Source organism: Leucopleurus acutus, assembly GCF_964270905.1.
Source record: "Leucopleurus acutus genome assembly, chromosome: 4".
Classification (NCBI taxonomy): Eukaryota; Metazoa; Chordata; class Mammalia; order Artiodactyla; family Delphinidae; genus Leucopleurus; species Leucopleurus acutus.
In genome coordinates, this window is record NC_139146.1 from 21,937,476 (window position 1) to 21,964,086 (window position 26,611).

Here is a 26,611-nt window from a genome sequence, read left to right on the forward strand (position 1 = left end):
ATGGAACATTCTCCAGGATAGATCACATCTTAGGTCATAAATCAAGCCTCAGTAAATTTAAGAAAATTGAAATCATATCAAGCATCTTTTCTGACCACAATGCTATGAGATTAGAAATGAATTACAGGGAAAAAATGTAAAAAACACAAACACATGGAGGCTAAACAATATGTTACTGAATAACCAAGAGATCACTGAAGAAATCAAAGAGGAAATCAAAAAATACCTAGAGACAAATGACAATGAAAACACAACGATCCAAAACCTATGGGATGCAGCAAAAGCAGTTCTAAGTGGGAAGTTTATAGCTATACAAGCCTACCTCAAGAAACAAGAAAAATCTCAAATAAACAATCTAAACTTGCACCTAAAGGAACTAGAGAAAGAAGAACAAACAAAACCCAAAGTTAGCAGAAGGAAAGAAATCATAAAGATCAGATCAGAAATAAATGAAAAAGAAATGAAGAAAACGATAGCAAAGATAAATAAAACTAAAAACTGGTTCTTTGAGAAGATAAACAAAATTGATACACCATTAGCCAGACTCATCAAGAAAAAGAGGGAGAGGACTCAAATCAATAAAATGAAAAAGAAGTTACAACAGACACCCCAGAAATACAAAGCATCCTAAGAGACTACTACAAGCAACTCTATGCCAATAAAATGGACAATCTGGAAGAAATGGACAAATTCTTAGAAAGGTATAACCTTCCAAGACTGAACCAGGAAGAAATATAAAAAATGAACAGACCAATCACAAGTAGTGAAATTGAAACTGTGATTAAAAATCTTCCAACGAACAAAAGTCCTGACCAGATGGCTTCACAGGCGAATTCTATGAAACATTTAGAGAAGAGCTAACACCCGTCCTTCTCAAACTCTTCCAAAAAACTGCAGAGGAAGGAACACTCCCAAACTCATTCTATGAGGCCACCATCACCCTGATACCACAACCAGACAAAGATACTACAAAAAAAGAAAATTACAGACCAATATCACTGATGAACACAGATGCAAAAATCCTCAACAAAATACTAGCAAACAGAATCCAACAACACAGTAAAAGGATCATACACCATGATCAAGTGGGGTTTATCCCAGGGATGCAAGGATTCTTCAATATACGCAAATCAATCAATGTGGTACACCACATTAACAAACTGAAGAATAAAAACCATATGATCATCTCAACAGATGCAGAAAAAGCTTTTGACAAAATTCAACACCCATTTATGATAAAAACTCTCCAGAAAGTGGGCATAGAGGGAACCTACGTCAACATAATAAAGGCCACATATGACAAACCCACAGCAAACATCATTCTCAATGGTGAAAACTGAAAGCATTTCCTCTAAATCAGGAACAAGACAAGGATGTCCACTCTCACCACTATTATTCAACATAGTTTTGGAAGTCCTAGCCTCGGCAATCAGAGAAGAAAAAGAAATAAAAGGAATCCAAATTGGAAAAGAAGAAGTAAAACTGTCACTGTTTGCAGATGACATGATACTATACATAGAGAGTCCTAAAGATGCCACCAGAAAACTACTAGAGCGAATCAATGAATTTGGTAATGTTGAAGGATACAAAATGAATGCACAGAAACCTCTTGCATTCCTATACACTAATGATGAAAAATCTGAAAGAGAAATTAAGAAAACACTCTCATTTACCATTGCAACAAAAAGAATAAAATACCTAGGAATAAACCTACCTAGGGAGACAAAAGACCTGTATGTAGAAAACTGTAAGACACCGATGAAAGAAATTAAAGATGATACCAACAGATGGAGAGATATACCATGTCCTTGGATTGGAAGAATCAATATTGTGAAAATGACTATACTACCCAAAGCAATCTACAGAGTCAATGCAATCCCTATCAAATTACCAATGGCATTTTTTACAGAACTAGAACAAAAAATCTTAAAAATCTGTATAGAGACACAAAAGACCCCGAATAGCCAAAGCAGTCTTGAGGGAAAAAAACGGAGCGGGATGAATCAGACTCCCTGACTTCAGACTGTACTACAAAGCTACAGTAATCAAGACAATATGGTCCTGGCACAAAAACAGAAACATAGATCAATGGAACAAGATAGAAAGCCCAGAGATAAACCCACGCACATATGGTCAAATAATCTATGACAAAGGAGGCAAGGATATACAACGGAGAAAAGACAATCTTCAATAAGTGGTGCTGGGAAAACTGGACAGCTACATGTAAAAGAATGAAATTAGAACACTCCTTAATACCACACACAAAAATAAACTCAAAATGGATTAGAGACCTAAATGTAAGACGGAACACTATAAAACTCTTAGAGGAAAACATAGGAAGAACACTCTTTGACATGAATCACAGCAAGATCTTTTTTGATCCACCTCCTAGAGTAGAGGAAATAAAAACAAAAATAAACAAATGGGACCTAATGAAACTTAAAAGCTTTTGCACAACAAAGGAAACCATAAACAAGATGAAAAGACAACCCTCAGAATGGGATAAGATATTTGCAAACGAATTAATGGAGAAAGGATTAATCTCCAAAATATATAAACAGCTCATGCAGCTCAATGTTAAAGAAACAAACAACCCAATCCAAAAATGGGCAGAAGACCTAAGTAGACATTTCTCTAAAGAAGACATACAGATGGCCAAGAAGCACATGAAAAGCCACTCAACATCACTAATTATGAGAGAAATGCAAATCAAAACCACAATGAGGTATCACCTCACACCAGTTCGAATGGGCATCATCAGAAAATCTACAAACAACAAATGCTGGAGAGAGTGTGGAGAAAAGGGAACCTTCTTGCACTGTTGGTGGGAATGTAAATTGATACAGCCACTATGGAGAACAGAATGGAGATTCCTTAAAAAACTAAAAATAGAATTACCATATGATCCAGCAATCCCACTATGGGGCATATACCCAGAGAAAACCATAATTCAAAAAGACACATGCACCCCAATGTTCATTGCAGCACTATTTACAATAGCCAGGTCATGGAAGCAACCTAAATGCCCATCGACAGATGAATGGACAAAGAAGATGTGATACATATATACAATGGAATATTACTCAGCCATAAAAAGGAAAGAAATTGGGTCATTTGTAGAGATGTGGATGAATCTAGAGACTGTTATACAGAGTGAAGTAAGTCAGAAAGAGAAAAACAAATATCGTATATTAACGCATGTATGTGGAACCTAGAAAAATGGTGCAGATGAACCGGTTTGCAGGGCATAAGTTGAGACACAGATGTAGAGAACAAATGTATAGACACCAAATGGGGAAAGCCGTGGGGGTGTGGGGATGGTGGTGTGCTGAATTGGGCGATTGGGATTGACGTGTATAAAACTGATGACTAATAAGAACCTGCTATATAAAGAAATAAATAAAATGAAATTCAAAAATTCAAAAAAAAAAGTTTTAAACAAGAAGCACTGCAGGTACAATGTTACCAAAAAAAAAAAAAAGAAAGAAAAGAAATGTATCAACATTTGGAAGACTTGCATAATTTAGCAAACCAATATTTTCCAAATGAGGATACATGGATGTTTCAAAATCATGCGTGAGTAAAGGATTTATTCATTCTTTAAATGAATAAATAAAATATTTAAGATTTTCAGGTTTAATGCCTAATACAGCAAATCTTAATAGATATAGCAATAAAAGCTGTTTGAGGTCCTCAATACCTTTTGTAAACAACCGTTCCAGTTAATTGCAAATAGGTGTCTTTTTAAAATCTGAGTCACAACTATTCTGTGAAACTTCCCTTTTTATAACCAAGGAATTGAGACTTAGGGAAATGAAGTGTCCTAACCGATGCCATATAGGTGGTTAAGTGGCAACACTCAAACAAACCCAGGATTAACTGCAAAGCCAGTGCTCTTTCTACTACCTGCAGGCTCTCCTTCATGTATGCCTAAAACACAAGGTCATTATACAGAATCTCCTTCTGATGAAACTACGCCATTAGTATGAACATCAAATAACAGGATATACTTTAACATGCTGATGCCCACAGAAGATACCAAAATACATGGCATTAGCTTGAATATTCAATTCATTCCCTATACTTCTGTACAATTCCAGTAAATTTTCCTGTATTTTCCCTTATTTTTAGTTGACCTTTTCATCATGTTAATTTATTTCAGTTTCCTCTCATTCTCATGCTTCTAGTCTACTGTACACCAAATCTGTGAACCAAAGATTGCAAAGAAAACAAAATCAAGTTATTAAAAAAGCAACTTTTATTTTTTAAACAATAGATAACTTTATCTTAGATGCCTTTTTATCTCTAAATTGATGTTCTAGGTACATTTTTTAAAACTACCCTGTCACTCAAAATTCAACTGGAACCTATAGTTGATCATAACATCTAAATATTACCCTATTTAAAAAATCTATATTGGTTATTATATGGCTCTGCAAGTTAAATCTTAGAAGTAATTTCCAAGAAAGAGTAATGTAATATACATGAGAAATTAATACCCTATATGCCATACTGCTCACACAGTAAATGGCAGCTCCCAATAAAAATGAAAAACACTGTTTTTTCTTCTTTTAAATCACCTCCACACTGTCCACCATATTTCTAACTCACTGATCCAAGACAAAATAAGTATAAACTGAGACAAATTCTTCTTACCTTCCCCTCCGCCAACTATTTCTATATCTACCAAGTGCCATACTAATAAAGTCTCAGAAATAAAAGGCAATATAATATATCACAGAGAGTCTCATGACCCTGTAACCTTGACACACTGCCTGAGTCTCAAAAACTAAGCCTCCCTCTTAAGTGAAGTACGTCAGACAGACAAAAACAAATATCATATAATATCACTTGTATGTGCAATCTAAAAAAATGATACAAATGAACTTATTTACAAAACAGACAGACTCACAGACATAGAAAACAAACTTATGGTTGCCAAAGGGGAAAGCAGAGGGTGGGGGAGGGAAGTAAATTAAAGAGTTTGGGATTAACATACACACACTACTATACGTGAAATAGATAAACAATGAGGACCTCCTGTACAGCACAGGGAACTCTACTCAGTATCTTGTAATAACCTATAATGGAAAAGAATCTGAAAAAGATATATATATACATGTATAACTGAATCACTTTGCTGTACCCCTGAAACTAACACATTATAAATTAATTATACCTCAGTTTAAAAAATGGTTGTTAAAAAAAAAACTAAGCCTCTCTCTTTGACAGCTACTTTATGACTAAAGAAAAAAAAAGTAATATCAGAAGGAATCTTGATTATTTTTCAACCTTTGAAGTTTGAAAAATTTGTAAGTTAAAGTTACATTATAATTTCCCACCCACTGTGATTTTAACTTTGGAATGTTTATTTACTTCTTAACTTATCCAGAACTTCAAGTTTAATATTCACAAATACAAAAAAAATTAAATACTTAATTCTTAAAGATTTCTTTACTTTTATTAAAGTATCCACGCAATGGGCAGCAGGAGGCAGCAGAGGTTTTATAAATATGTTTGAAATTTTAATATCACTATGGCAGGCATTCAACCAAGTGGTTTGACTTCAGAATTCCAACTAACTTAAAAATAGATGTGTTATTTTTCTCTTCTGCTGACATAGACATCCATGTGTCTTTACTGGGAATTTTGGCTTCAGGTTCTTTGCAAATCTAAGATAGTCAGATTTTAACACTTGGCACAGAAAATACTTCAACATCAAGGCAAGATGCTTTAATTAATAATGCTAATTTTGGTACTGTATACAAAAAACCTAAAGCCCAATAGTCAAGAAATCAAAATATATATACTTAATCTGAAAAGGTGACCTAGATTTAAAACAGACTTACATAGCAAGAAAACCAAACTGCTAGTCTAGACACTGTAATCCTCATTCTTGTTGTATCAGAAGATTTCAGACTATAATAATAATACTGCAATTACAAAGTCTAAACATTTAAGAGCAATAACCTAATCAATGACCTGATTTACTATAAAAAGACAGTTAAGCAAAATTTGAATATTTTAGAAAAAAATCACAAAACTTTAACTATATAAATATTTCTGGCTAAATTTACTACATGCCAAAAGGAACAGAGAGATACTTTAATATGTAATAATCTACCCTATCAGATACTAAACTTGGGGATGATACAAAATAAAAAGGCAAGAGTCAGTAACTTCTTTCCTCACTGGGATTATAATTTAAAGAAAGAGCAAATAATGCTATTTTGCTACAAATTAAATTTCAATACTGGAAGTTTATGGTTTTAAAAAACATATAAACATTTGGTGGTGCTGGGCCACAGCAAGTGCCTCTCAATGGTCTATGAAACTCTTAGAGAAAATAAATTTAGTATGCACAGAAACAAAACCAACTGTGAAAAGTACCTAATTCTTCAGATATACTCTCTAAATGAATATACTCTGATGTTTGCAAAAAACATCTTAGAGGAAATAAACTTACGTATACGAATAAACTCTTCCAGTAAAATTTTTTTCATTTACTAATTTTAGGATTTAACAACATTAAGGGTAGTATATTTCACTTAACATAATGGAGGTACAGATTTTTTACAATAAGAATTAAGGGAATTAACAGATTTTTCTGACCACTGATTAACTTCTTTCACTCTTCCTTGTCATTTGCAAGATCAAGATTCTCAGCTTGAACTAACCCTGACTTCTATGATTAACTGAGATTAAGCCAAGTATTACAGACCCCAAAGTAAATGGCAAAAGTTTTTTGAAAGACCTAATAATTCCTTTGTGATCTGTTATTTACAATCTATAAATATCCAAACACATATTTATTCAGTAGATAACCTTACTCCGTAGAGAAAAGAGTCCACTAGGCATGAACTCCTTCAACTGACTCATCTAACACAATACACACTGAATGGTACCAACACTCACCTTTATCTCTCCCATTACAGAAAAACTACTACTCCCTTAATTCAAAGCTTTCCTTTGAAGTTCCATTCTCACTCTACCTCCAGAGATCTTACTCCATTAATTACTGTTCTGGTCTATTCTTATCTTCACACCTTTCTCACCCTCTGTACATCATTAGTTCCTTTCCCTCTGTAACATACATGCAAAACTAAGCTCTTGGTTTCATTTTTCTCCTTTAGGTAGGGCTTCTTTACTACTCACAGCAAGGGTTTTGACAGACATGTGCACTTATTTACTTCTCTTATTTACTTTTTATTCTACTGTAACCTTTTCTGAAAAACTTTTAATTTGAAGATAATTTCATAAAGTTCAGAGAAGTTGAAAGATATACCTACCTGCATATCCTTTACTCAGATTCACCTATTATTAACACTTTACCCCACTTTTTTTTCTGAACCATTTGAGAGTAAGTTACAAACATCATGACCCTTTACTTCTAAACACTTCAGTTCTACCTCAATCTTGCTTCTATTCTAATGTTCCCTCTATTCTAATGTTTCTCTAATACTGCTTTTACTAGGTCACTAATGACTTGCTAACTGCTAAACCAAACTTGGACTTTTTAATCCTTATTCTGCTTAATCTGTGATCACTTTTCTTTTTGAAGCTCTCCATTTTCGCAGTTTCCGTGTGCTAACTCCCTCTCCTGTATTTTCTCATACTTTCCAGCTACTCCTCATTCTTTTCCAAAGTTGCTCCTTCTCTCTACTCTTAGCTCATCTCTTTTAGTCAGCAAACCCCATGTTTCTTCCTTTGTCTATATTTTTTTCCCTGAAATCTCCCATTTTCCTGCATGATGTTGTCCATGTCTACCGCATTCAATTCCCATATATGTTGATGGCTACCAATACATAATCTTTCCTGCATTCCAGACATTTGTTCCTAACTAATCTACTTACCTAGATGACAAACCAAACAAACCCAAAAATAAATTTGCCATCCTCTCTCACCCCCAAAATTTGTCCCTTCTTCCTATATTCCTCCATCTGGTAAATGGTGAATCCATTTATGTAATACCCAAATACGGCCACCCCCAGCTTTCTCCTTTTCCCTCACTGTGCACATCTGTCACAGAAAGTGACTCCACTGTCCACACATTCTTATAATCTCTCAAATCTTCTTTCTTGACATTGATACTGCCTTAGTTTATACCCTCATCTTTTCTCTCCTAGGCTATTATTCATCTAAATAATTTTTCTCCCACTGCTCCAAATTCACCCCCTACACTGCCACCAAAGAGTCCTTTCTAAATGCAAACTGGAGTACGCTACTCTCCTTGTCCTTAGATGCCTTTCCATTTACTTTTTAGGATTTAAAAATAGCATAAAAGTTTCATCATGATTTGGCTTCTCTCTATCCTCTAACCATCATCTCACAATTTCCAGGTATGCATTCCAGCCTTGTATATAACAAACTAGCTGTATCCTTCCAATATGTGATAGTTTCTCCTGATCATGTGCTTTTGAACATGTCATTTCTTCTGTTTTGAATGTAATTTAAGGCATTTGACATTCTCCCCATTAGTGACCCATTTTTAAAAGAGGAGCTAAAATAATCTAAGTGGCATTGTGGAATTTCAACAATGTTCCCAAATAATAGCTTTAGGCAGTGTAGGTATGTTTGTTTGCAGCAGAATCCATAAATATAATAGGCTATATAATATCTCTATCAATGAAAAACTATCAGTGAGATAATTACAATGGCATTGTTATAGATTTTAATTTCTCTACCATCACATAAACTTGTACAGACTAATATTGAAAGCTGACTTAAATGTCAAACAAAATATGAAAATAAAAAATTTTCTAAGGTTTCTTAACTTTGTAAAAGTTTTTTACCTATGGATAGAAAGTCATTCTTCAGGTCAATAATGTAAGTGTACCCCCATTTTATAATTAAGAAGTAGGAGAAATCCAAGAAAATCATACCAAGCCACAAAAAATTAAACTGTGCCTTACTGAAAAAAAGGAAAAAATCCACGCAGGGCCAGTTTTTAGCTTGGAAAAAAAATTCCTATACCCACTTTAACATGTTCTCAAAGACTAGGGGAGGGAAATACACATACAGATACCATAAGGCATGAACATTAATAAGGTTTCCCTAAGCAAACACTAGCTTAAAGAACTATGGTAGGCTTTGAAGTTTATTAAACAAGAAATAATTTTAATGTAATGCAATTTATGTAGTTAAATAAAACGTGGGGTACATAAAACCATACAAGATACCACTTCACACCCATTAAGATGGCAATTCTCCAAAAAAAACCCCAGAAAATAACAAGTATTGGTGAGGATATGAAGAACTTGGAACCTCTGCACTGCTGGTGGGAATGTAAAATAGTGCAGCTGCTGTGGAAAACAGAATGGTGGTTCCTCAAAAAACTAAACAGAGAATTGCCACAGGATCCAGCAATTGTGCTTCTGGGTATATACTCAAAAGAACTGAAAGCAGGGATTTCAGATATTTGTACACTAATATACATAGGGGCATTATATACAATAGCCAAAAGGTAGAATCAACCCAAATGTCCATCAACAGATGAATGGATAAACAAAATGTGTTACATCATATAATGCAATATTATTCAGCCTTAAAAGGAATGAAATTCTGATACATGGATGAACTCTGAAGACGTTGTGCTAAGTGAAATAAGCCAGTCACAAAAAGACAAACCCTGCATGACTCCACTTATATGAGGTACCCAGAGTAGTCAAATTCAAAGAGACAGAAAGTAGAATGGAGGTTGCAGGGGCCAGGGGAGGGGGGAATGGGGAGTTGTTTAATGGGTACAGTTTCAATTTGAGAAGATGAAAGAATTATGGAGACAGATGGTAGTGATGGTGGCAAAACAATGCACATGTACTTAATATCAGACAATGGTAACTTAAAAATGGTTAGAATGACAAATTCTGTGGTGTATAATTTTACCACAATAAAAAAAATTAGTTTTAATTGGCTACATATACTATTTCATATTAAGTGGGGAAACCCAGAACAAATCTATTATAGCAATGCACTCCTACCCATCGAAATTTCTATGACCTTGTGTTTTTATTAATATCAGGAAGCAAGCATCATTTTATAAAGAGCACTGAACTTGCAGTTATTGTTCAGTTTTTACTGACTTCTGCTGTTGATTTCTGGCCAGCCTTTTACTGTTTCCTGTAATACTTGGTTACCAGACTTTTATCAGATTTTTTAAACAGGCGAGACATTTTATATGGGAAAGGAAGGTTATTTCCTTAATATAAGTGTTTCCTTCTGATATTATACCATTTGATGAAAACAAAATAATTAAACATTTAATCATATTCAATATCTGCAACCTGAAAAATAATCTCCACAAAAGCCTTAAGGATGATAAAGACTAAAAACAAACTTTAAAATGTGTTCTTCATGGCTATTTTTTATCGTGAAAAACTATAGCCCTTCTAATCCTCTGAATTCTAAAATTTGAAGACAATGACTTTGATTCCAACCTCAGTAATCCCCTTGCTCATCATTTTCCTTGATCCCTGTTCCCCAAATCCTTCAGGTATAACCTCTCAGTAACAATGCCGAATTCTGTAGACAAACATCTAGTTTTCTTTGCTTCTGGGCCTCTATGTGTTGCTAACAAATCACCTATAATAATGTCACACCATTACATATTTACTGTTTCCAAAGTGAACTTTTCTAGCAGGCTGTTTATCAATTTTTCTATCTGTCCTTAACGCCTGTGGTAGACATTAGGACCGTTCATACATACTGCAGCGCACCAGCAAATTACCCTTTTCCACCCTCTTTGAAATTAGGCCTGGCTGTTAAGACTTGCCTTGGCCAGTCAGATGTGAGTGGAAGCACATTTATCACTTCTGGGTTGAAAGTTTTAAGAGCTTACATGTGATTCACTATGTTGTGTCCCCTTCAATCTCCTCTCCCCCCAGTACTGCAATGATCAAAGAAGTACTGGTAGAGATGGAGTCCCATTAGCCTCAGGCCCTGAGTGATTACTAGGAAGAGACTTCATGCTGACATTCACAGGACACGTGCTGTGAGCAAGAAACAATCTTGTACTAAGACATGAAGATTTTCAAGTTGTTACCACTGCACAGCGCAGAACCTAGCCTAGCCTGACTGACACACTTTCCCTTTTTCCTATTCCCTGAAGTAGCTATTCCCATCTTTTAAGACTTCAAGCATAAACTCTCCCAGCTTCCATCCTCATTACTCATAAACTTATCAGTGACAGGACTGTCCTTAGCTTCTTTACTCGTAATACCATGATTTATTCTTTACTGGTACTATGATAATATATTTAAATAAAATTTTTACCTTCCAAGTAGTTTTTGCTCTGTTGGGAGGTACAGTTCATACGATCTATGTTTAGATTGCTTGTCTTAATCTGGTTGCTAGAGAATAGAATAAAACACACACCAAACACATCAGCTATAATGGATTATTATTTAGTTTACCCCAAGAAAAAGAAAGGAAATAACATTTGCTAAACAATTATTATATACCATGTGCTGTTCTAGGGGATTAATGTACATTATTAATCTACATCTCACAACTTAAAATACTTAAAAGGAGTTATTATCCTCATTTTTCAATAGGAGATTAAGGCTGTGAAAGTCAAATTAATTTGCCCAATAATTAAAATCCAAGCCTATCTGATTACAAAGTTCTGATCTTTCTAATACCCTAGGCTACCCCTTTCGAAGAAGTATTATGAAATTACCCTGCAAAGTAAAAAAGCTTCCCAAGTCTTTATTACAGTGATTATTTCGGTAAAACATGAGCGGTCGCTTTTTGCAAATCTGGCTTTTCAATAATGAATGTAATAAAACACCAGCTAACATCAAATTAAGATGCTTTAGATCGATTAAGAGCAGAAATAGTGGCTAAATTGACCTAAGTGGCGGACATGTTTTAGAGGTTACAAAAAGAACTGCAAATAGACTGCTAACAGTAATATAATAAATGATTTCAGAATTAATTAAGAATTAATTGAATACAAACTTAGTTATTTGGCTGTATTCTTTAATACTTGCTAAAGGAAAAATATCTCTTTCATGGAACTGGGTTGTGACAGAAGAAAATAACCCCAGTTCTGAGTTACAAATGTTAGAAATGGGATAATGAACATTAACTAGGTTGAAGAATTAAACAATTAGCTTAATGATTGAGATACACCAATTTAAATCTATGGTTTAAAACCTGTAGTATATATACATCAGTAGTTTTTAGTGGCAACAATGATAATGTATTTTACTTTCTAAACTTCCCCAAAATAAACAGTTGTTATTTTTGGAATCAAGAAATAACTATTAAAAATAGAAACTTGATATATCCCAGGATACTCTGAGCTCAAGCTCTTTCCTTTTCATTTAACTGACCCCAACCTTTGAAAGTTACTTCAAATAACTAAAAAGAGAGAATGGTGGGGGGAAATTATTCACATAACTTGTGTATTACCTGAAGGATGCGGTTTCTTTAACACCACTGATATCCATCACTGTACCATTTCCATCGATAACAGGTGACTCCAAATTAGCAGAGCCATTACTGATATGATCACTGCTTTCATATCCAGACTCTGTCCTTTGCATCTGCCAATTGTCACCATGAACTTTAGTTTCTTTGAGGGCTTTATTTTTTTCTGCTCCTTTTCCATTAAATTCAAGGGAACTCCTGCTTCCTGTTTCCTGCTTCATTTCATCTTCATATATAGTCATTAAACATTTTTGCTTTGGATTCTCTTTTGGACAACTGTTAAAACTCTGATCTTTGCTACATTTAGATTTGTTACCAATATTTGATTTATGTCTTGGACTATGCTGCCTTTTTTCACTTTCATTAAAAATACTATCGACATTTAATGTTTCTCTCATAGGTTTCCAACCTCGATTTCGGCTTTTAGTGCTGCCATTACAGCTGCTTCCTTTATCCCTAGAATCTTGGCTACTGTCTGTATCATATCCAGTACCACTGTCACTCTTAAATTTGCCAGTTATTTTCTCTCCTGAAGCAAGAATCTGGGATTTACTTGAACTTAATGTTTGTGCAGAAGCTCGACTCTGATGGGCAATTCGGTCATGCTTACACGGTCCTTTTCCTTGACTATGATATAGATGTGGATTCCCATATTGTCTAAAGCCATTTGGGGCAGGAGGTGATCCAGACTTGAAATGTGGAAGGTCTTCATTAACCAAATCTTTAAAAATAAATAAAAATACAAATGAGCTACTCTTCAGAGCCACATTTTAGTCACAAGCCAAATACCTTGTTTGAGAAGAAATGTTAAACAGTAATAAGTAAATCATAACATAAATGGTTATATAATTATTTTAAAAAATGATCTCTAAAGTAGATCATAAGATAATTACAGCAATTTTAAAAAACTATTCTATTTCATTCATAATTAATAAAAACCATAAAAATAAAAATATTTCCCACCTATTATATTGGTAAAGATTTAAAATTTATTAAACCAATTGCTGCTGGAAACAGACATCTAATCACTGTTGGTGGGAGTGCAGACTGTCAAGTATTTTAGGAGGACAACTGAGCCACACCTACCAAAGTTGAAAATAAATAAACATACCCTAAACCCAGCAATTATTCTGAAAGAATTTTATGCTAATGGCTGTATGCAAAAAGTACCTGTGAAAGGATTTCACTGCAGCAAGAATCTTAAATCAAGTTCTAAAGTCTAGCAATATCGGTTAAATTATACTATGTTCATAAAGAAAAGAGCATAAAACCATAAAAAGTAAGACGTGCTCATAATGAACTGGAAACTATTAACAGTGGAACAGAGTGAAGGTCAAGGGTTGCAGGAAAAGAAGTTCTTTTCACTTAATTTTATAACCTTCGTTATTATTTGAATGTACCATACGGGTGAATTGAATTTATAGTTAAAGTTGAAACATAAAAAACACAAGTATTCCAGGCTAGAATTGAATAAGAACTAGGAAAACTTTACATTTATAGGTTTAATAGGTATATTAAAGAAATCATACTAAGATACATAATATCTAAATAAATATATATAATATATAAAGAAATTATATTAAATTGTATTAAATTATAAAACTTAGCTTTAAAATAAGATTTTAGCTGCCCCTTTTCCAATGAATGCTGTAAGTTCTTAAGTTACCTCTATGTCTGCCCAAATCTTTTCTTTGTCCCCTTTCCAAATCTTTCCTTTGTGAGGAAAGTAAGTTTTTCTGTTCAATGGCTTTTAGAGCACATTCTCTGGAAATGTCTTTTATTTTTTCCCTTTGATCATTGTGACTTGACTTAACTGTAAAAGAAACCATTCTTTAATAATGATACAGATCATTTTTCAAATTGCTCAATAAAAGTACAAATTGAACTATATTAAAATTTAAGATGCTATATATTAACAAAATACAGATTAAACTATACAATGAAATCATTTTTATGCTTAACTAAAAACTCAATGTGATTTATGCTGACACTAGAGATGCAAGCTGTGTTTTAAAACTTCATGTATAGCTCTACAGCGAATGTAAAGGAAAACAAGAGAACTTTTCTTGAAATAATGAGAGCTAAAGGTAACTGAGTGGTTAGTATGTGTCAGGTGCTATTCTAAGTGTCTAAACTCATTTATCAATACTTCTCTGAGGTGGGTACAATTACTATCTTCATTTTGGATTCGGAAACAGAGGCGTAGAGAAGTTAAGAACTCGCCCAAGTTCACATAGCTTGTACGTGTAGAACCAGGATTATTAACACAAATTGCCTGGCTCCAATGTTTGTGTTCTTAAACACATACAGTTTCTAGTAAAAGTAGGTATCTTTGAAAAATAGATAATGGCTTAATATAAGAGTATCAATAATACATAAATGGAAAAAGTTCCATTAAGAACTTTTAAAAGCATTTATTGTAAATGGTAATTGTTAATGCTGAATCTTATCACCCTTGATTAAATAGGTTAATTTTAGGGTTAGACGTTATTACATTAATATATTTAAAAGTTCCTTACAAAATCATCCTCAACATCCACCCACTTAGAGTTTTGCATATTTCTAAACCATAACTGTACATCATGCTGTGATTGTTTCATGTTGGACCCTAATCACAGATCTTGGATTGTGAAAATTAAAGTTGTGGAATGATAATAACAAGAGACAGTTGAATAAAAATGAGGTTAAAAATAAACTACAACTATAGTAACTTCAAACTATTGTTGCATTCACTAATACTACATTTAATTTTGGCATATGAGCCAAATTATTAACTAAATGTTTTTCCTCTACAAGTTAACAATTAACTCCTTGAAGGAAAGGCCATATCATAGCTTTCTCTGGTGACAGTCCAGGTTGCCTCCACCCTATTACGTACAGCCTTGAGTGAATGGAGAAACTCAAACACTAGTCACGTCAAACTGTTCAAATAAAACTATAGGTCTCGGAGAAATGCTTAAGTCCAAATACAAAATTTTGTTTCTACTTTTTATTTTCTTTTCATGGCCAAGGAAAGCTAGTTAAGGACTCTCCTCTTGGTCCTTACCAAGAATTACAGATTCAGTAAGTGAAGAAAGAGGGAAGCTTAACTATGAAGAGAGGGGGAAGCTTAACTATTCAAGGACAATGTAAAAATGACAATTTAAATACATACCTGTTCCTCTACTGCCACTTGTTTGAATGTGGCTCCGATTAAATGATGAAATACTATCTGCTTGAAATTTTTGATTTTCTCTCTGTTTTGTCTGATCACCAAATCCATTTTCTTTTGAATTCTCCGACTTATGAATTGAGGACTTTTCACATCCTTAAAAAGACCAACAAAACTGTATAATCCCCTTCCTCCTCTCCACCAGCAGAAGAGATATTTGAATCATCTTTTCAGACATTTTTAATGATATAGAGAAAATTACTTAAAAACTTAGAGGACTGACATCTTTTAAGGACTTCTACATGCTTTGTAGGGCATTCAAAAATGGCCTCGCTGCTTTGGACTTTTCCAGTGTACTAACTCACTTTAAATCTCAATATTTACTGCTAGTAAGAGCTACCAGCCAAGTATCCCCTCCTGTGTTTGTGTGACCATAGTCGTGGGTGGCTGCTGAAGGTGCTTCTGAGGCCACAGAGGAGGAAAGGTTTCTTTATAAAGACTAATTCTAAGTATTAGAATTTTCCTGAACTCCACTTTACTGAAACTAAATTTTGAAATTATCCTCAACATTCATTTCATATTCAGTATATGAGTATTCCTAGTGTGATTGTGATAACAGAAAAACACTAAAAAGAACTTTTAAACAATTACCTATATTTTCTGCAACGGATTTATGAGGTGACCAGTTGATGACCTGCCTGAGCGCATCTTCAGTGGAAACTGCTGTGCCATCTGGGTTTGCGTAAAACAAAAGCAGTGGTTGGAAGTGGCATCGGATACACTTGGAGACCACATCTTTCCATCTAGTTCCAACCTTAAAAAATTACAAATGAATAGAAACAAAACAAAACCTTGTAATCAATGTGTTACATGAAAAGGCAGAGAGTGAATTACTTTGTATATTAAAAAATTTTAAAGACACTCAGACACTAGCAGTTCAACTGTTCATCACACTATATGATTAATTTTATTTAGTAACTAGTCTAGATAAAAATCATATAAACATTATCATTAAAAAACTGATGGGCAAGATTGTACACTTTCTATATCAAGATCTAGATTATCAAAATTTTAAAGGCTTTGTTCATACATGTTGACTGACTTTTGACAAAGACTTCAAGCAATTTAATGGGGAAATATAAGAGTCTATTCAACAAATGGTGCTGGAACAACTGGATGGCCGTATGATGACTGGATGGCAGCCGCCGCTGCTTCTACTTTCAATGGATTCCAGAGACTGACCATCAACTATGTGACGTCAGGGCCAACATGGCAACTGATGTAGCAAATCCAGAACCACGACTTCCCACTCGGAGTAGAGGAGCAGGATGTTGGCACTCTGCCTGTGTCCTGTGCTTGGGAGAGTGGAATGAAACAGCACCCAGAAGCCTGTGCTTCAGCTCATATTAATGTGTAGATACCATTCTTGTAGCTGTTAACTGCGAGTTTAGCTTGATTTAAGGGTTTGGGGGGGACCATTTAACTTAATTTCTGCCAGTTTTGAGATGTCTATGTAAATAGGGTTGGCACAGATGCAACAATGTGTAAGACTAGGTGATGGGGTCACACTTATCCGTGTTCCTATGGAAACTATTTGAACATTTGTTTTACATGGATTTTTATTCACTTTTCAAACATGCTACTAAAGTGTGCCCCTCAACTGCTGAGCAAGCATTTGTAGCTTGTGCATTGGCAGAACGGGCCAGAAGCTTAGTGTTGTGACCTGTTTTAAAATAAATAAATAAAGTATCTTGAAATAAAAAACAAAAAAAGATATTATGCCTAGCAAAGGAAGCCAAACACAGAGAATGTCTATTGTAAGAGACCATTCACATAAACTGTAGAATGAGATCAATGATTTCCTGGGACCCAGGGTTGGGGACAGTAAAGGGACATGACAGGATTTTCTGGAGTGATGAAAATGTTCTATACAATGATTGTGGAGGTTAAACAGGCATGTATACAGTTGTCAAAATCCAAACTATACACTTAGAATGGGTACATTTTAATGTTTGTAAATTATACCTCTATAAAGTTCATTTAAAAACAAAACCAATGAAACAAAGCATTCTAGAATATTCGCTGTTTATTAGAGAAGGGGTCTTTAAAAAAATTTGAGGAGTTTGTTCAAATTACACATTTTTACTTTTTTTTTTTCCGGTACGTGGGCCTCTCACCGCTGCGGCACCTCCCGCTGCGGCACCTCCCACTGCGGAGCACAGGCTCCGGACGCGCAGGCCCAGCGGCCATGGCCCACGGGCCCAGCCGCTCCGCGGCACATGGGATCCTCCCGGACCGGGGCATGAACCCGCGTCCCCTGCATCGGCAGGCGGACTCCCAACCACTGCGCTACCAGGGAAGCCCCAAATTACACATTTTTAGCTGTTTACCCCTTTTACCTGGGATTCTGAGATACTTGAAGAACGAGAGTAGTTTGAAAACAAAAGAAACCTGAAACTCAGAGAGTGACTACCCAGTTCTTCCTTCAAATTTTGACAATTTAAACTATGAGGATGCAAAATAGGAGTGCCAAAATGTTGCTGCATACTGACTCAAGATGGAACTTCTTAATAAACTGCCATATCAAAGTACTAAGTAATTCAAGCAAAGTGTGGACTTTAGAATATGAATTTCCAAATTTTTTCACTGGCTTTATTGAATATAACTTAATAAAATAAAACCATCCAATTACACTGTACAAGTCAGTGAGTTCTGCTAAATGTCTACAATCATGTAATCCTCACTTCCAAAACTTTCCCTGTACCCCTTTGCAATACCTGGCAACCAATGGTCTACTCTGTCACTTTGTTTTTTCCTTTTCTAGAATTTCACATAAGCGGAATCATATTATTTAGCTGTTTGTGTCTCACTTCTTTCATTTAGCACAATGCTTTTGAGATTTTTCTACATTGTTGCATGTATCACTAGTTCATTCCTTTTTATTGCTGATTATTATATTCCATTGTATGGTTGTACAACTTCTTTATATTCACCTGATTATAGACAATTGAGTTGTTTCCAGTTTTGGTTACTATGAGTAAAACTGCTATGAATATTGAAGTACAAATTATGTATGGATACATGCTTTCACAGGAGTGGAATTGCTAGGTTGTATGATAAATATATGTTTAAATTTATAAGAAACTGATAAACTGTTTTCTAAAGTGATTGTTCAGTTATGCGTTTCCATCAGCCTCACAAGAGTCCTTGTCAGCTCTTGGTATGGTCAGTCTTTTTAATTTTAGGCATTCTAGTAGGTGAGTAATGCAATCTCATTGTGAATCAAATTTGTACTTCCTTTGTGCCTAATGATGTACTGAATATCATTTCAAGGGCCATTCATGTATCTTCTTTGGTGAACTGTCCAAATCTTTTGCCCACTTTTTAATTGATCTGTCTTTTTATTATTGAGTTTAAGAGTTCTTGGGCTTCCCTGGTGGTGCAGTGGTTGGGAATCCACCTGCCAACGCAGAGGACACGGGTTCGAGCCCAGGTCCGGGAAGATCCCACATGCCGTGGAGCAACTAAGCCCACGCGCCACAAATACTGAGCCTGCGCTTTAGAGCCTGTGAGCCACAACTACTGAGCCCACGTGCCACAACTAATGAATCCCGTGTGCCTAGAGCCCGTGCTCTGCAACAAGAGAAGCCACCGCAATGAGAAACCTGCACACCGCAACGAGGAGTGGCCCGTACTCGCCGCAACTAGAGAAAGCCCGCACACAGTAACGAAGACCCAACACAGCCAAAAATAACTAAATTAAATACATAAATTTAAAAAAAGACTTCTTTATATATTCTGAATATAGCCTTTATTAGATATATGCTTGACAAATATTTTCTCCCAGTCTATGCTTTGTCTTTTTATTCTCCTAACAGTACCTTACTGAAGAGCAAAAGTTTTGACAAAGTCCAATTTATCAGCTAGTTTTATGGCCCATGTTTACTGACTGTTATCTAATAAATCTCTCTATAGCCAAACAGCAGTTTTAACCTTCTTATCTGATATGTCTACTTCTGTCATTTTTGGTCTTTTTATTTCCTAAGGCAATTTAATATCAGATCTGGCCTGGAACTGACCTCCGAGATCAGTTATTAGTATGAACCCTCGTTTTTGAGGTGCTGATGAAGTTTCTGAGAGAAAAGAAGGTGTGCTCCATTTCCCTACTCTGCCTGCTCACCCCATTTCATGTGATTTGAAGAAATGAAATGGCAGAGAAGGTCTGTTGTTACTGATATTCCTTCAGGGCATGGGTCATGTCTTCCTACTTCTTTGTATATTCGGTAATTTTTTAGTAAATGCTACTTTGAAATGGCATATTGAAATTTCACTGAATTTTACATTTTTGGCTATTGAACTATTTTGTTTTCCTTTTAAATTGTTGACATGTAGTTATGTGTTATGTCATATGGTATCATCTTGGTCCTTTGAAGGCATCATTTTAAGCTTTTTATGTCAGGTCCAGAGCAATCTTCAGTCCAGGAATAATTTAGCCCCACCATTAAGGTGATATTTTTCTGAGGATTCAACTTGATGTCCTGTGTATCCACTCTTGCTAGTACGGATGCAAACTATTCTAGCCCCATGAGTTTAGGGAATTGTTTTCCAGTGGTCCCTTCTGCCACCTGGTGCTCATTTACCCTACACATGGTGGATCACTATTCAGCCAAAGATTAAAGGGGATCCCTCTGCCAATCTCCAGGACTTTCCCTCTGTGCAGCTTTCTTTCTGGTAATCTGTCCAGCAAATTTTAGCCATCTTGGCCTCCTTGAACTCTAATTTCGGTTTCCTCAACTCAGTGAGACTACTAGGCTTTGTTTGGGTTCTCCCTCGCTGCACTGCAATCCAGAAACTACCTCTAGGCAGGAGGCAGGGATCATTGTAGGGTTCATCTTGTTGGTTTCCCTTTTTTCTGTTCAACTGCCTGTCGTCCAGTGTCTAAAGTAGTTGCTTCATCTATTTGGTTTTCTAAATTTTAATACTGGAGGGCTTTAAATGATGCTATTATAATTAAATTCACATTTCTATTTTATATAAATACTTACATATAATAATTATTTTATATAATTATTTCATTATTATATCATTTATTCCTAAAAAGTAAAAATCACAATAAATATTCCAGTTAGTAAAGCGTCACTTACCTCTTTCACATTTGCATCATCAAAAAATACCCATTTGGAACTCTTGGTATGAAAAGCAAAGGCACAATAATGTCGGCTAGTGTAGCAAATCATGCCAACAAGGTGAAGTTCACTATTTTTGGCATTTTCATCAGTAACCCTATAAAAAAGCTGTTTAAAAATAATGTATATTTAATACTGTATCTTTTTAAAAATGAGGAACAATTATTTGATGAGTCATGCCTTTGATTCTCTATGAAAAACATTTCTCATGCATACTGCCCCAAACTGATATTATATTAGTACTAAAGACACCACATTGCCCTGTTAACAGAATTACTACTTTCAATTAGTCCACAAGAAACATTAAGTCCAATAAAATGTATTTATTACAACTTAGTTTAGTAGCACAGTATCTCTAACACAGAATTGACACTTTACATACATAAACTCAAAATGTGAGGTAAATTACACATTTCCTGATAATTCATGATTGAATCACATATTTTAACATACATTAAACATACTACCTCAAGATAACTATTTAAAAGTTTAATTGTAATATAAACCAATTCAAAATATATTAAGATGGTAAAAAGCATATTAAGAGATAAGAGCTGTAGATGAATTTTAAATCTTAAATTTTTCTAGCTTAATATTTATATTTATAATCATTATCAAACACACACATACACACATGCATACAGTATCATATCATCATCACTCTATAGTGATACAGGGATAGAGCACATGATGGTTTAGTTTGTAACTGAAAGACATTCCTAGTCTAAGCAAGAAAGGCATTCCAGTTAGCCTGATTTGATTAACTTTATCAGAGTTACATCTGCAAATTATTTCCTTTAGAAAGAAAATTTAGTTCTGAAAAACAAAGTGCCTTATAATATATGAAGATGTTTTAGAGGAATTTAAAAATAAAAAGGAAGAGAATGAAAAGAGTTGATATACCCCGGGAAGATAAAGATGTGTCGCGAGATTCCGAACAACATCCTCGGTCAAGTCAGAATGCTCAGAGTCCCAGACTAAACCAATTGTAACAATCTCTGGGCAATTCATTAAAACACGCCGAATTTTTATTTTTTGGCCGCAGTTACTCTAAAGAAAAACACAAAAGACAACTTTTGAAATTATCAAAACAGATATACCACAGGTAATGCCTTATACAGTTTGTATTATGCAACAACATTCTCAACATGTATCAGAAATTTATTTCTTCAGCATATTAAAATAGACTTCTAGAAAAGTATTTGTCTTAATTATTGATTAAACATAAAGTTTATTTTAAATCAAAGTACTTTTCTTTGGTATTTTCATAAATCTGTTAAAACAGGAATTCAACCTAAAAAAATAGCAGATATAAAGCCCTTGAAGCCATTAATAATGTTACATGAGGGAAGAATAATACCATCTGTAATGTTTATTTAAAGAAAAACAAAAAAGAAATTCTCTTTAGTCAAATGATAGACTTCAGAACTTAATCAACATATGCTACCTTAAATCCTTCACAGTGTTACAAGTTTTTAAAGAAATAAGAGCTCATATGGTATAGAGTTACCTAAGAAAACACTGAAAAAAAAAATTCTTCAAATTAATTCCAGATATAATTAATATTTGCATGGTAATTTCTGAATGTCTATTTTCAAATTTACAAATACAGAAGCACACTAGTGTTCTCCAAATTATACTTACAGGACATTTCCTATAGTCATCAGTTGTATTTGCTGCTTGCAGCAATTCTGCAAACATTTCAGGCTTAGAGCGTTCATGCCTTTCCATCATTCTTTCAACTTCATTGCTACAAAAGAAAGAAGCAGTCCCAAATCTGGCCTACGAACTTAAAAAATATCCAGTAAATTTGCATCAAAAATACTAAGTTATCAATATAGGTATGATCATTTTTTCTGTCTTAAAAAACAATTTTGTTTGAAAAATTAACCATGAAGTAAATTTCCATGAAATGAAAAATTATGATATTTGGCAGGTTATGATGAAAAAAGGTCAAGAACAGAATAAAATAACATGAAATTATACCATTGTTTGGAATTAGATGAATGAGGTAAGATGTTCCATCTGAAGGTAATTCTAAGTTAACAGTTTCTTTTACGTTATTACTTAACAAACAGGGACTTGAGTTTAAACTTTTGCCTAACAAGAACAAGAAACTTTAGGAAAGGCTCCCTCTCTGGCCTAAAGTTCCCATAAACAAAGTTATTTTCAGCTAAGAGAAGGGCCCTTTGCTGATTAATGCAGAAGTCACAACCAAAGCTACTTAAATGAGGCTTGTGCCTTTTGTTCCTATTATGACTACTAACCATTTCATTAGAGTCTAGGCAGGGTATCAGTGCCATTTTGTATCCAACTTCTCCTAGAGTCAAATTTTTACATATCAAGGTATTAAGTATCTTTAAACAACTATTTAAACATTTCCAAAAAGATACATAATGTAAGCTCAATACGCCTACTAGTTTCCATTTGTGGTGCTCTGGTTTTACTTAATAGTAATTTTAACTATCCTAGAGCTGGATATATTTTACAGTTCAGTGGTAAGTAATATACAATATTCAATAACAACTAAAAGTACCAATTCTTCTAAAGCACTTCACAAGTACACTAGAAAGCACTAAATCTGACAGGCTCATTCAAAATGCACATAATGGTTTTTTACAAAATTGACAGCATCAGAGTAGTGGTTAACCAGATACATTTTGAATTTGAAATGAACCCAGACCTGGATTTCAATCTTAATTCATCCATTTACCAGGTTAATCATAGTAAACCTATTTCTTGATCAACAAAAGTTTTTGTTAAGATTAAAAGCAACAATTAATGTAAAGCCTGGAACATAGTAAGCATTGAACAACTGGTATTCAATACTTATCACCAATAAAAAGAGAGAGATTATAATTAGAATTCAAATTCTGGGCTTTAGCAATTCATGGCATGGACCAGAGAGAGACTGATGGAACTCTAATTCTTATTACCTGATACTGTCTCAGAGCACTGTCATTTTACACAAGAGTTTCAAAGTAGACTTAAAGTTTTACAGCTTTTAGTTTGTGGTCTATCCTGATTCAAACACCACCCTACTCTTCAAACAAAGTGAATGAAACTGACTACAAATGACTGACGTTTAAAGAATGTTCCTCTAAATCGATGTTTCCCAACTCTGTATATATCCAATTTACCAACTTGCTATATTCAATGATCTTTAAGAAATAATGTGCTATATCCAAAATAAATCAAGGAAGTTTAATAATACAATGAAATGGATGAGCACCTAATATTCACTTTGTGCAATGATAAAAATATTGGTAGCATTTAGTAACTAACTGCTGTACTGATGCATTCTGATTAATAATTATTGACCCATGTTTTGTCTTTTGTACTAAAGTATCTGCAAACATTTATGATCTCATTCAATGTTTATCATACATCAAATATTTACACTCTCAAATACCTGTTGCCGTGTTCAAACAACTCTTACTATGTAAAGTCTAGAGATCATTTTTGGATCCCTAAGCTGATGTTTCATGGCTAGGGAGGGAGGGGACAGACAAGCATGGCAAATTTTTATTTCAGGTGAATGTTATGGCCTTAAATGCAATAAACCTAACAGAGGATTATTTTCACTTTTTTCTTTCTTGTCTGCTTACCCTAGCTTCCATCACTATGCAGGGACATGGTGGAGCCGACAGGAGACATGGCCACTACAAAGGTAACACCTTAGCAAAAATGAAGAAATCATGTACAATTCCATTTACACTTGAACTTGTCATTTTAAGCTCTCCTTCACGGTTTCAAAAACTTGCTATAAATATAAATAAATATACATTTTGACTAATATTCTGTACATTTCACTGAGTGACATCTATATTTGGTTAAGTCAGAAACAACTGAGATAGACATCACTTAGTACCCCTGATGGTAGCACATTTGTTAATCTCAGAGAGTAGATATTTATATATGCTACAGTTTCATAAAATAAAGGCTCAATGTGATCACATACATGACTAACATCTTTGGTAAATATGCTTTAGTAGGTTCTTACCATAGGGCCGTTGTAGAAATGTACCGCACAAATTCTGTAAAGGGTAGAGGATCTGATGATGCTCCACAGCTGCGACACACACACTGCAGGTAAAAATATATGTCTAATTTATCAATCATAAAACATAAATATAGTCTCTAATAAAACAGTTAAGCCATCTCACCTGTTCATACAGAGTCATAGCAAACTTCTGGTGAGTGATACAAGATTTAGAGGTACACATGTCTGCATCTCTGCTTGGCACTATGTGAAAATGAATCCTCTCCAATATATTTTCCTAATTAAAAAATTAAAAGACAAATGAGTTGCAAATCTTGCATAGGACACTTCAAAATACAACTCTTTTTAACATTACAAATTGAAAAATCTAAGTATTTTCCAAAGTGTCAAACTCAGAAGTGCCATATACATTGTCAGCTTTTCAGCTTCCCTCTTTAACTGAGCCTTCAAATGTTGCTCAATTATTCACCTTTTGCAGCATTCGATTTTAAAAAAATTTTAGCAAAACATTATAATGTAACATGCTTTTAATAAAGATTTAAAAAATCAATTCATGGTGGCTGACATCTAGAATTTAATATTAGAAAACAAGATTTCCTATGTTCCCAGCATTCTCACATTGAGAAAAAGCAATTAATTAAAAAAAATCCTACTTGGATCATTTGGATAGTCTATATAACTTAAATCAAAACATCAATGATAAAGGCTTATAATACCTGCACTAACAACCCGAATGCAAGTAATCTGCTCTTCAACAAACTTCTTATGAAAGTGTGGATTTGTAATATAGATCAATAAGGGGTATTAATTTCTTTAACAAATTATCCTTTTTACCAAAACTTAACCAATGGATTATTTTAATTAGTTAACTTCCCCCTCCTCTGCCCCAGGACATTTATAACTATTCAATTATTTAAGCCTGGATTTCTAGATATCCCATGAATAATCACATCATGGATTAGTATACTTCACTTAAGTGAAAGTAAGACTATAAAGTTCAGTATTGTACAAAATATATCCATTTATATTTTAAGCAGTGGAGCAATTATAAACATGAGAAGTATGAAAAGCATATTTCATGACTGTGTGTGTTGTTTTTGTCATATTTTAGTCAACATGGCAAGTGTGCTAAGCATTCGAGATGTTCATTTAAAAAAAAACACAAATGCCAAATGAATTCTATAAAGAGTAATAAATTCTTCAAAAATTTGGAGAACGGATTGGGATGCTTTGATGATGCATTATCTAGTAGATGTGACTTATGTTGAACTTTAACAAAAATAGATTAGGAAAGTTTTGAATATTTCAGGAACTTGAGCAAAGGCTATAAAAACAGGAATTTAAAAGACATGTTTGAGGAATGGACTGAAACTATCTCACCAGAAGGGAAAATTCAGGAAGGAAGCAAAGAGATAAACTGGAGTTTGAATTTAAAGAGCCTTAAATGTCAGAAGAGAGTCAGATGTGAATCACAGAAATATATGAAGTGCAAGCATTTATCTGAAAAAAATTATATTAATATGGTGGCTGTTAACAAAGACTCTTAGGATATAGGTTAAAAGGACACTAGCAAGGAGGCTTAAATAATGCTGAGAGTAGAGGCCCAAGCTAAACAGAAATGGTGACAGGGAAATAACATGGCGATGCAAACCTTAAAAGGGTTTCTGATGAAAGAATTTGCTGAAGAGATATAAAACTAAGAGAAGAAATAGCTATCTTAAATATAGGTGACATCTATTTTATTGAAACAATTAAACATCAACATGCATATTTAAGAAGGTATATAAGGTACATCCCTGATCAAAGGAATGCTCTACTTATCAATATGGTGGTAACAGTCTC

At 34.2% G+C, this 26,611-nt stretch overlaps 1 protein-coding gene across 1 annotated transcript in view; it reads right to left on the reverse strand.

Annotated features, from left to right (window-relative positions):
- The window catches only part of USP53 (ubiquitin specific peptidase 53), a 64,245-nt gene that overhangs the window by 7,275 nt on the left and 30,359 nt on the right, over positions 1-26,611 (reverse strand). The window contains exons 5-14 of the mRNA XM_082838468.1: positions 24,933-25,046; positions 24,770-24,852; positions 22,411-22,516; positions 21,670-21,816; positions 20,725-20,874; positions 16,232-16,394; positions 15,584-15,736; positions 14,096-14,242; positions 12,412-13,150; positions 11,269-11,345 (exon numbers count right to left, since the gene is read on the reverse strand). Of these exons, the coding sequence (XP_082694594.1) occupies positions 11,269-11,345; positions 12,412-13,150; positions 14,096-14,242; positions 15,584-15,736; positions 16,232-16,394; positions 20,725-20,874; positions 21,670-21,816; positions 22,411-22,516; positions 24,770-24,852; positions 24,933-25,046 (1,879 nt within the window). The remainder of the gene's footprint in view (positions 1-11,268; positions 11,346-12,411; positions 13,151-14,095; positions 14,243-15,583; positions 15,737-16,231; positions 16,395-20,724; positions 20,875-21,669; positions 21,817-22,410; positions 22,517-24,769; positions 24,853-24,932; positions 25,047-26,611) is intronic.